An 11,672-nucleotide genomic window follows, 5' to 3' on the forward strand; every position below is an offset into this window, starting at 1 on the left:
AGACATAATATGGGACAAGTCGTGTACGTTGATTGCCCTCTCCACCAATTTTGCATTTGCGTCAGCACTCTCTACATTGTTTTTTTGTCCTCCGTTTTTAACTAAGAAAGGAATTAGGAGGTGGAATTTTTTTATATAATACTAATAAATAACGGTGAATATTTTTATTAAAATAATATTTATTTCAAATATATAATAATATTATAATTAATAATAATATAATGATATTTTATCCTAAATAATAATTTGAGATTAGTTATAATAAATAAATATTGTTCAACTAAATGTAAGTTTTAACTGTTTTATAAAAAGATGTTTAATAGATTTCGTGTTTTTCAATATAGGTTTAAATGCTTATTTCTTTCTACGTTAAGGTAAATTTCTGTTTAATATTTAGTTTTAAAATGTAGATATTTAGTTATTATATTTTCAAATTTGTATAATTCAGTTTTATCCGTTAATTGGATAAAACCTACGTTAACTTCACGATTATATGACTCTACTTTTTTCTCTCTCCTCTACTCTCTTCTTGTGATCTTTTTCTCTCTTTTTTCTATTTCTCTCGTAATTAATTATCTTCCACCTTTTTCTCTCTTTCCACAGTTAACTTCTACTCTTCCCGTCACCATTATATATGATTCTCTTTCGATAATTTATCTATATTTTAATTGTCAGTCACATTCTTTATACTTTTAAAATTATATATATATATATATATATATATATATATATATATATATATATATATAACACTTCACCTGACCAAAGTAATAAGATTTTACTTAAAAAAAGTTATTGTCGTAAACTTTTTATTTACGTTATGATGAATGAATGTTTTTAAAAATTAATGATTGAAGATTATAAATGTGTTTATTAAAGTAACTTAATTTTTTATTGAGTTTTTAAATTTTCACCCTCATGGGTGCCGTTGTCGAGTGTTACCCGCCACCGCGTACGGCGATGCTGTCTCTCAATACGCTGCCGCTGGGCTTTCGTTTCCGTCCCACTGATGAAGAGCTTATCGATTACTACCTGCGCTCGAAGATCAACGGAAACGAGGACGATGTCTGGGTTATCCGTGAGATTGATGTCTGCAAATGGGAGTCCTGGGATTTGCCTGGTATCTTCTTTTCTTATTTTATCTGGAAATTTTAGTTGGAGTTTTTGTGTAATTGGAAATTTTTAGTTTTTTTGCTATACTGAGATTCTTATACTGTTGATGGGTTAGTTCTTTCTTTTAATGATGCTTCTTTTGAACTAAAATTGAGTACAAATTTTGTTGTTCTGTAATCATAATCAACATTTTATCTTGTTGATTAGAAGATGGTTTAAGGATGAAGTGTGGATTTTAATTGGAGATCAAATTTCTATGGTAGTGTATTTAAGTTTGGTTCTTATTTTGAGGAAGAAAGGCAGTTTTGAATTGTTAGATATGGAATTATTGGTAAACATTGATGTGGAAAGTGGCTATGCTGTTTGATTTGCTTATATTGTTCGTGCTTGTTGGGATGGGGTTTGTTTGATGTAGATTTGTCAGTGGTACGGAACAAGGATCCAGAGTGGTTCTTCTTTTGTCCGCAGGATCGGAAGTATCCCAATGGGCACAGGTTGAACCGAGGTAGGACACATGGGTATTGGAAAGCAACGGGGAAGGATCGAAAGATTAAGTCTGGTTCTGCTTTGATCGGAATGAAAAAGATTCTTGTTTTCTATACTGGTCGTGCACCGAAGGGGAGTACAGGCCTACCTTGAAGGAGCTCCATGGTACCAATCTTGGACAGGTCTATTCTTATCTCTTACTTTTGTTGTTTGGTATTTTTGCTTTTTCATCTTTGTTACCATTGTGCTTTGACATTAAATTGTTTGTAAGTTTTAATAGCTCTATTGTTTTTTTCCCCTCAGGAGGTGTTTAAGATGTGGCAGGAAGAGGAGAAGTTAACGGTGGAAGAGAGAGAAAAATGTAGCAGGTAGTTAATGGTGAGAGAAATAGAGAAGAGAGAGAAAAATGTGGAAGGAAGAGAGAAAAAAAGTGCAGCCAACTAAGGGTGAAATTAACGTCATTACTAACTTAACGGATAGAACTAAATTGATATAAATTTGAAAACATAGGGATCAAATGTCTACATTTTTCTGGATACTAAACAGAAATTCACCTCCTAACAAGGGGTGAAGTAAGTATTTAAGTCTTTAATATATTTGTTAGATAAGGGGCAAAGTAAACATTTAAGCCTTTAATATATTTGTTAGATTGGATAAGAATAATAATTATACATTATAAAAAGAATATTTTGTATGGTATATGGTAGTATTCGAGGTAAGCTACGCAATAAATTATCTTCGGCGATTCTTACCTATATTTAAGACTGTTCGGTTTATTTATTAAATTATAAATTAAGTAGGTGAAGTGAGTATGTGAGTGTTATGTTATAATTGGGTCAACATCAATTTTAGGTCCACAAAATATATTTGTTATTGGATCAACATCAATTTAAGGTTCACGAAATACTTATAAATACAGGGGTAAGCTACCAAGATAAAGTTCCTTTAATTGAGTTTTAATACTTAACTATAAATTAAGTTCATTAAGTAAAATCTGACTTAAGCGTCAAAGTGCTTTTAACAGGTATTCACTGTTTAGTTTGAACTTGAAGAAGTTAGAATAAGTGATTCAGAAGCAATAAAAAAGAAGAAAAAGATAATAGAAATGTGTCTCTCTCGACTCTACTCACTTATATACTGAAATATTCTATAATACATTTGGAGTGAGGAAAAAGAAATTAATGTATGTTTGGTTGTTAAAAGTAATGAAAAAGGAGTGGAAAAATTAATAATATTACGGTGGTATTAGGTATAATTAATCTATGATCAACGGATATAAAATGGAGAATAACCAATAATAAATAGGAAAATGATGGGTGACAGGAAAAATTGAACCATGTCATTATTATCATGGAGACTTGCATAAAAAATTTAAAAAATAATGTGATCTTGAAATAGATCTGACTTAGTCTTAGGGTATTAGATTTTTATTTTTGTTGTTGAGAATAGATCTTTTAACATGACGCACTTCATTGCATATTTTCAGAGCGGCTTTGGAGTTTATACTGTTTATTTGTCTTTTAAAAAATAGTCTTGGCTGAAGTTGTAAGAAATAGTACTAAGTGATCTAGTAGCGTATTTTAATCAATAATTATAGGTAAAGATAATTTATTTAAATTAAGTATAATTTTTTTGTCAAATTAATCTTTACTGTTTACAAGATAATGATATAATTTTTTTTATTGTATAGCTTTTACATTACATGTGAATTAAGAGAATAATTATCCCTTTTATTTATTGACAACACAATTTTTGATTTATTTTGGGGGAAAACTTCAGAAATAATTGATATAATGATAAAATTGAACCGATGCTACAAACTTATGAAGTTGACATTAACATTTTCTATCATCTCAAACTTTCTAGTTTTCAGGTTGCAATTCGATTAATCATATATAGTTTCTGAAATAATGATAATCATTATCAATATCATCATTTTACAAGTCTGAGAAACAAAAAGAAACATAAGATGTGAAAATTATGATTTAGCTCTAACTAAGATAATTAGAGTTGTCACATGTTTTATTCTAACTTAAAGCATCGCTTAAAAAATGTCCATAGTATTTTCTAAATAAGCTGCACTTTTCAGTCTGGTCCCGAATATGTCCTTTTTGTTTGTTTCAAAAATTAAAAATATTAAGTAAACTAAAAAAATTAAAATTAAATATATAATTTTAAGGTTTAAATATTATTAATTTAACTTTGAAATTTCAGTTATAATTATCTAATATGTAATTAAATATAAAATATAAAATATAAAACAATACATGTTTTAAAATAAAATCATTTAAATTTTAAAAAAATATAATTATTATTTTATGGGATGGACGTGGTAGATATAAACGAAGCATTAGATGGGTTGTTGTATAAAGCAAAAACTTACTGGTTGTTTAATCCACGTGTTGAAGCCATTAGCCATGTGATGTTGTTGTTTAACTAACTAAAAACTGAGATGGACAAAATCATGTTTATATTTTATAGGGATTAAATTAATATCATTTTTTAAAGATGTTATTATTAGTTTTTCCATTTAAAAATACTAAAAAGTATAATTAGATATTTAATTTTCAAAAACAGTGTATATTCTAATATAATCATAATAATTTAAATATAGTTTCATGAATCAGTTTGATCCAAGTTTGTCCCATATTAAATACTATATAATCAAAATAGGTTCATTTTAATGTCTTTAGATCAGTTTTTTTTTTTTTTTTTAACTTTGTGTAATCTATTTTACGGAGTGAATCAAATATATATATTCTATCGGCTTTACTTTTACGAAATAAGATGAAATGTAGTAATGTTTTTATTTAATCTATATAATAACTTGTATACTTTGTAAATATTCTGAATATTCTTCTTCTAACTTATTAGATAAAATATCGAGTACGTGACTATATCTAGAATTCTAAATATTTTAGTTTATGTAAAATTTGTTTTCACTATTTACTTATTGAACATAATTTCAACTAATTTTTTAAAACGATATTAACTTCTTATAAAAAATAGTAATTAGATGATAATTAGATTACCTTCTCAGTATCTTTTGTAAATAAAAATATACATTAATAATATAATATGTGTTATATTACTATTTGGTCATAAATTATAAAATGCAATAAGTTTGTTGATTACATATAGTAATTATGTTTGAAATGTTTGATAAATTGATGGTATACTTTTTTTAGAAATTATAATTTGGACGTAATGTATAAATAATATAATTAAAATCATCACAAAATTAAGGTCATCAAAACAACTCACTTTTGTATAAAACTTTAATTATAAAAGGAAAAAAAGTGTACCAATTTATTGTAAAACATGCTTTTTTTTTTATCTTCCACAAATTTCATATCATGAAGATACATGGTCAATAGCTTAATATCACGAAGATATATAACCAATCTTCCTAGCTTAGTAGCCTAACATCTCAATGGCCAAAATTTTCATTTTGACAAGACATTATAACTACAAATGAGCTTAGCAAGAGAAACGCCAACACAAGTTTAACACTAGAAATATGAAGCAAACTCGACGAGTAACATGGAGCAAGTTTGAAAAGAAAACATCATGAAGCAAAATTATGGGCATGTGAAATACTTTTGACTAGACAAGTAGCATGTTTTTGCACAAAGCAAGCTCGGTAGAGGATAAAAACAAGCCTGGCATTAGACAAACTCGACAGAAGAAACGTTGACAAAAACTCACATGTGACAATCTCAACAAGTTCGACAAGACAAACGTAGAGACAAACTTGACCCATGTACAACATAAGCTCGACGCACTAGAAATTGTACTCTTCCATTTTTTTTTTGTTTTCGCCATCATGCTAGCCTAGCAGCTCATGGCCCGACTAAGTTCTTCACTTTAACCAAATGCTAGAAGTGTAAATCAACTCGATAGGAGAAACACTGACACAAACTCAATAGGAGACAAACAACAAGCTTGACAAGAGAAACATGGTGACAAGCTCAAGAGGAGACCACCTCACGAAGCAAGCTCAAGAGACATGCAAGCTTGACAAAAGACAATCAGCAAACTTGACATGAAACAAGCTCACTAGGAGAAACGTTGACACAAGCTCAACATAAGACAACCTTAGCAAGCTCGGCCGGACACAAGCTTAATAGAAGAAACATGGAGACAAGCTTGGCCCATATACAACATAAGCTCAACCCACCATAAAATTATAGTTAACCATTTTTAGTGATATATTAAGATTCATAAGGGTTTTGTGCATCATTTGCATGTTTGCTTTTGCATTTTTTTTCCAAATTGTTGACCATAATATTGGAATCGTTTACGAATTCATAAACCAAATTCACATTTAAAATCAAAGCAATTGTACCTATAATCATTCAATCAACCACAAAGTCGGCGACAATCACAACCCAAACTGTCAACTAATAAACCCACAATTGGCCATTAATCTGGACGGTCACCTAACAGAGTGGGCGGTAGACCATCAATTTGGACAGTCAACAAATAGACTAGACGACAAGCCATCAATCGAGATGGTCATTAACAACCTAGACGGTCACCTAACATGCTAGAACACAAACCATCAACCCGGACGACCAATTTCCAAAAGTATAAACAAGGTCTTTTTGTTTCCTAATCAAGATTTCACCATCCCGCCAGCTTGACAACCCAATAGCTTGCTACCCAGTCTAGTTCTTCACCTTGACCTAAACGCTAGAAGTGCAAACAAGCTCGACAGGAGAAACGTGTCGCAAGCTCGGTGGAGACAAACAACAAGCTCAACAGTAGAGAACCTCACCAAGCTCAGTAAGAGACAACCTACAGAAGCTTAGCAGGATACAAGATCGACAAGAGAAATGTTGACACAAGCTCTATAGGAAATAAGAAACAAGCTCGACACAAGAAAAGCTCTGCAAGATAAATGTGGAGACAAGCTCAGAAGGAGACAAGCTCAACAAGTTTGGTAGGACAAACGTGGACATAAACTTGACACATATACAACATATGCTCGACTCACAAAAAATTCTACTTTTTTTTTCGCACATAGGTTTGTTTAAGGTTTACTTATTCCCAAATGTTGCCTCTTTCTCTATTAAGATGCACATTCTTTTCTCATATGTTTTTATCAAATTTTTATTGTTTTCTTTTTTGTTTCGTTGACCACGGTTGCATGTGAGATTTCTTTGGTACATATATTTATAATTTTTTCATAACATTTGTGCATCTCAACCGTCATGAAAAATGTTTTGTATTTTTCTCAAAAGATCTTTAATTTAACCAAACTAACCCACAATCATCCAGACCAGAGCAACAATAGTCATTTATACCAAAACATACTGACTTATTAATAATTTAGAACATACTAGAATAACCTGACAGTCATGATACTACTGTTTCGACAAACATCCAGACCAAATTAGATCAATCCAACAATCATCCAAACTAAAGTAGAACAACTCAATTATCATGACACTAATAACTAGATGATATTTTATACCATTTAAAACCAACCTAACGTAGATGAAACTGGATGAAACAAACCTAATAATTATCGAAACTAAACTAACCAACCCAACAATTATCTATGTTAGACATATAAGTCTGACAAAACTTACAATATTAAATTTGATGACAGAAAATAAATCAAAATTGGAAGACAACCACCATCCCAGTAATAATGGGTTGTAATTACAATCCAATTTCAATTGTCCTTATAAAAAATAAATACATTTATCATCAGTTACACGAGTCAAGATTCTAGTAATGGTAAATTGAAAAGAATTTACAGCTGTATATAGCTGCCACTCCATAAATTGTATTGTAAGTTGGATGCTGATATGGTGTTGACTGAAGAAGGGTGTGATGATTGGAGACAAATCTAATCATCATTTTTTGTTTTTTCAGATACTTTCATTTACTTCATACTGTTATATTAATATTAATAATATTATTGAAACTTCAAAAATGTAAATCACGGTTAATCTCTGCATTCAGGTCCCTGAATTAGATGTATAGGGAAAAGAAAGATATTTATTAATATTACTATTTTTCTATTAATATGTTATGAAAGAGACGCGCCCCTCTCAAACTAAAAAAGAAATCCCTTGCCGTTAACAAAGCTCAAAACTTTACATAGCGATTCGACGTCGTTTCGAACCTGCCACCGCATTTTGAAAGTTAAAACCCCACCAACCACCGACCACCGCCTTCAGATACGACGGTGAATCTCTCTCTCTCTCTCTCTCTCTCTCTATCTCTCTCTCTCTCTCTCTCTCTCTCTCTCTCTCTCTCTCCCCCTGTCTCTCTATATGTTCACAACACTTGTGTCATATTGGCAAATCCGTTCTCAAAATTCCTGCATTTGCGACGCCATGTTCCCTCTGAATCGCAGAGACCCACCCGCCAAACCTAACTCCAAAAAAACCTAATTTTTGCACTCATTATAGCTGCCCAATTGTTTTTTGCAATCTGTGTCGAACCCGTTTCGATTTTCTTGACTTGGATCTTATGGTGGAGAAGCATGGAAGAAATTGAAGGGGTGGATTGTTGCAGTAAAAGTGAAAGCAGGAGCTCTAGTGGGACTCGACCTCCCAATCCCAACCCACCTTCACATCGCCAATGCAAACTTGTTCGCCACGCTTCTCTCGTGAGTTATTCTTTCACAAAATTGATCTTTTCCTTAAATATGTAATTTTGTGCTAGCATGTTAGTGTGTGGGCTTATTTATATCCTTTTAGACAGGAAAATGCTGATTTGTGGTTTTGTTATTTGAGCAGTTATGGAATTATTGAGTTCCTTAAAATGGCTATAATTTCTATATTTGACAATTTTGAACGCCGTTTCTTTTCCTTTTCGTTGCCATTTTGATGCAGTGGGAGATTTTGGAAAGTTGTTGCAAAGGAAAGTGGTTGAGTCATATATGTGCAAGTTGTTTTAGCTCATATAGGTTAATATTTCTTTTCATTCTTTATAGATGAAACCTAGAATTGGGATTTAGGGTAAAAGGAAAGTTTGGTGGGGAGAAGTAACGTAAAACACTGATGTTGGGTTAGTGTGGTAAAAAATGTCAGATCGTGGAGGTGTTGAATTAAATAAAACCGTGTAAATAATAGCATTGAACTTTGTTCCGTCTTGTCAATTTTATGGTTACCTCGGGTGTGCTAACGTTCCTGGGTTCCTATGGATTTGTCTGTTTATTTTCTTGTTGGTATAATTTACAGTCATTAGAGTATTGGGACTGCTATTGATATGTTATTTCTGGAGTTCCAAGTTCCTTTATGCTCTGAAAAAAAAAAAAATTCTAAGTTTTATTTTCCATTTGTCTTTTTTCTAACTTTTCTGGCAAAATCAACAGATGAAAACAAATTTGTCTGATGTATCTGAGCCAGGGGATGTTACCGAAGATTGCCAGTCTGATTTCTTTCCAACGCTTCGTTCTGGAGCTTGCGCTGATATTGGATTTCGGTCAAGTATGGAAGATGTATATGTTTGTGTTGACAATTTTATGCACGATTATGGACTCAAGAATTGTATAGATGGACCCAGTGCTTTCTATGGGGTATTTATCTATTTTTGGTGCTTAACTTGATTAATAGTGATTATTGTGTTAGTGAATTTTAGTTTTTCTGATGCTAATATATGCATTGCTTCACCAATATGGACTATTGACACAACGTTGTGATCCCGGAGAAAATTTTGTTTGTTTCTTGGATTTGTTTGAAAACTTTTGTGAAAGTCAGGTAATGATTATGGTCGATGGCTTGGTCAGGTGTTTGATGGACATGGAGGAAAGCATGCCGCTGACTTTGCTTGCCAGCATCTGCCGAAGTTTATTCTCGATGACGAAGATTTCCCCGGAGACATTGAAAGGATAGTTGCTTCGGCATTTCTGCAAACAGACAATGCATTTGCAGAAGCTTGCTCTCTGGATGGTGCACTTGCATCAGGCACCACTGCATTAGCTACTCTTGTTATAGGAAGGTTAGGATTTCGATAATCTGGGTGTACATATATTATTTTTTTTTTCCCAAATAGCCGAAACCATGTTAGTGATTTTTCTTTGGGTAAGTTTCCACTGTTTTTTTAAGGAAATGCAAAAGCCATAAATAATTGGAATGAGGATGAGGAACCTTTACCGACACGAAAGTGACAAGACAACAGGTATGAGATACCTTTGATGAGTTGTGTGATGATGATAGTTTGTGATTGCAGGTTGTTGGTGGTGGCAAATGCTGGAGATTGTCGAGCTGTGCTGTGCCGTCGTGGGAAAGCAATTGAAATGTCAAGAGATCATAAACCGAGTTGCAACAAAGAAAGGAAGCGAATAGAGGCTTCTGGGGGGTATGTGTACGATGGATATCTTAACGGGCAACTGAATGTTGCTCGAGCACTTGGTGACTGGCACATGGAAGGAATGAAGAGCAAAGATGGTGGACCACTGACTTCAGAACCCGAACTTATGAGTACAAAACTGACGAGCGAGGACGAATTTCTGATCATAGGATGTGATGGGATTTGGGATGTATTCAGGAGCCAAAATGCAGTGGATTTCGCCAGGCGCAGGCTCCAGGAGCATAATGACCCAACCTTGTGCAGTAAGGATCTGGTTGATGAGGCTTTAAAGAGAAAGAGTGGAGACAATTTGTCTGCAGTTGTGATTTGCTTCCAGCAGCAACCTCCTCCAAACTTGGTGGCCCCTCGCTCTAGAGTGCACCGGAGCTTCTCTGCTGAAGGTTTGAAGGAGTTGCAGAGTTTCCTGGATAGCTTGGGTAATTGATTTCCTTCAATTTTCTTCTTTTTGAGGATTAAGATTCATTTGTAATTGTAGGTGTAGTAGGCCTGAGAGAATACTTTGACTGTAACATATGCGGCATCTAGTCGACATTTAATTTAGTCCTTTGGATCTTTAGAATCACTTCCACTGTCTCTGCCTCATTCTTGTTACATTTCTGCATAATCAATACACAATCTACTTCTTTTCAACTCTACTATTCACCAGTGATCTTATACATAATTTCCAGTTTGTTTGAGTGTGTGAATGAAATATGAGATGCCTTCAACAAACAAAGTTGTATCTACGACTAAACCTTAATTGGTTAAGGATTGAAAGACACTTTATTTTTTATTGTTTGATCGCAAGACGCTCTTCGTTTTAACTATCAGATAAACTCACTTCTAAAACTTTTTTTAGTTGAAGAGAACGTGAGGACTACGATTTTCATTTTATTCTTAAACTCAAATATTGTTCTTGCTAAAACGCCCACTTAATATAATGCTTGTCAGAATGTGATTTGTGTCCGTTGTCCTTTTTAGTAATTGTTTTTATGTTTTTTAAACGTATTGATTTTAAATTTGAACTTTAATTTCAGACAACTTTTAAAGGAAAGCTAAGTACATTAACATTACATTTGTAGATTAAAAACACTGTTTTTTAAATAAATAAATAAATAATAGATGGCACAAAGACACGATGAAACATAAAAATAAACTAATGTATTCAGTGATAAAATATTTAGATAGTTTGAAAGAAATCTTAATATCAATTGTTTTCTCGTTTTTAAATTGCAAGCATTTTTTAATAGAAAAAAAAATCCTGTTTGAACGGAATAAAATAGTTATGTCCGATAAAAACTTTCTTTAAATATTTAATACAACTGCATATTTAAATTTGAAATTTAAAAACCAATAACTGAGATAGAATAATTTCGACTCCATCAATCCAATCACAGTAATTAAATAATCTATATACAGAACAAAATTAAATAATTATTTTATGAAAAATTAGAAAAGGGTACTTTTGTGTCAAGCGAAAACAAAAGTAAAAGTTTATAATTTATTTTCATCATATAATTCATTTATTTTCACTATTTACTTCACTCATTAAAAATAATCCAAGATTAAAATTTTCTAGTTTCTTTCTTATGCCTATCCATTTTTATTTATTTATTTATTTTTATCTTTCTCTTTTCTTAATAATTTTCAAATGAGTTTTCCACACAAAGTATAATAGAGCATATTTAGTTACGAGTGAATTAACAAATGACGTCACAATTTTAATCATAATAAACAGTGAGTGTGACGTACCATGATTA

General features: G+C 32.0%; 2 protein-coding genes across 2 annotated transcripts; both read left to right on the top strand.

The window, feature by feature from the left end:
• Positions 1–832: 832 nt before the first annotated feature.
• LOC124830415 (protein NTM1-like 9) lies at positions 833–2,268 on the top strand. Its single transcript, XM_047304117.2, has 3 exons — positions 833–1,120; positions 1,529–1,781; positions 1,903–2,268. The coding sequence occupies exons 1-2, from the start codon at positions 919–921 to the stop codon at positions 1,750–1,752; spliced, it is 426 nt and encodes a 141-aa protein (XP_047160073.1). The 5' UTR covers positions 833–918; the 3' UTR covers positions 1,753–1,781; positions 1,903–2,268.
• Positions 2,269–7,679: 5,411 nt separating this feature from the next.
• Positions 7,680–10,495, top strand: DBP1 (DNA-binding protein phosphatase 1). Its single transcript, XM_088107104.1, has 5 exons — positions 7,680–7,801; positions 8,101–8,227; positions 8,936–9,139; positions 9,350–9,561; positions 9,793–10,495. Exons 2-5 carry the CDS (start codon positions 8,102–8,104, stop codon positions 10,355–10,357), a joined length of 1,107 nt encoding a protein of 368 aa, XP_087963230.1. The 5' UTR covers positions 7,680–7,801; position 8,101; the 3' UTR covers positions 10,358–10,495.
• Positions 10,496–11,672: the final 1,177 nt, after the last annotated feature.

The sequence above is a fragment of the Vigna umbellata genome, chromosome 2 (assembly GCF_029865625.1).
Source record: "Vigna umbellata cultivar VRB3 chromosome 2, Vumbellata_1.0, whole genome shotgun sequence".
Classification (NCBI taxonomy): Eukaryota; Viridiplantae; Streptophyta; class Magnoliopsida; order Fabales; family Fabaceae; genus Vigna; species Vigna umbellata.

Bases quoted from the DNA above. Each gene is read 5' to 3' on its own strand.
- DBP1 (XM_088107104.1), top strand. From the start codon at position 8,102: ATGGAAGAAATTGAAGGGGTGGATTGTTGCAGTAAAAGTGAAAGCAGG. The intron at 9,140-9,349 runs GTATTTATCTAT...TGGCTTGGTCAG, and splicing joins GACCCAGTGCTTTCTATGGG to GTGTTTGATGGACATGGAGG. The intron at 9,562-9,792 runs GTTAGGATTTCG...TTGTGATTGCAG, and splicing joins GCTACTCTTGTTATAGGAAG to GTTGTTGGTGGTGGCAAATG.
- LOC124830415 (XM_047304117.2), top strand. From the start codon at position 919: ATGGGTGCCGTTGTCGAGTGTTACCCGCCACCGCGTACGGCGATGCTG. The intron at 1,121-1,528 runs GTATCTTCTTTT...TGTTTGATGTAG, and splicing joins GGAGTCCTGGGATTTGCCTG to ATTTGTCAGTGGTACGGAAC.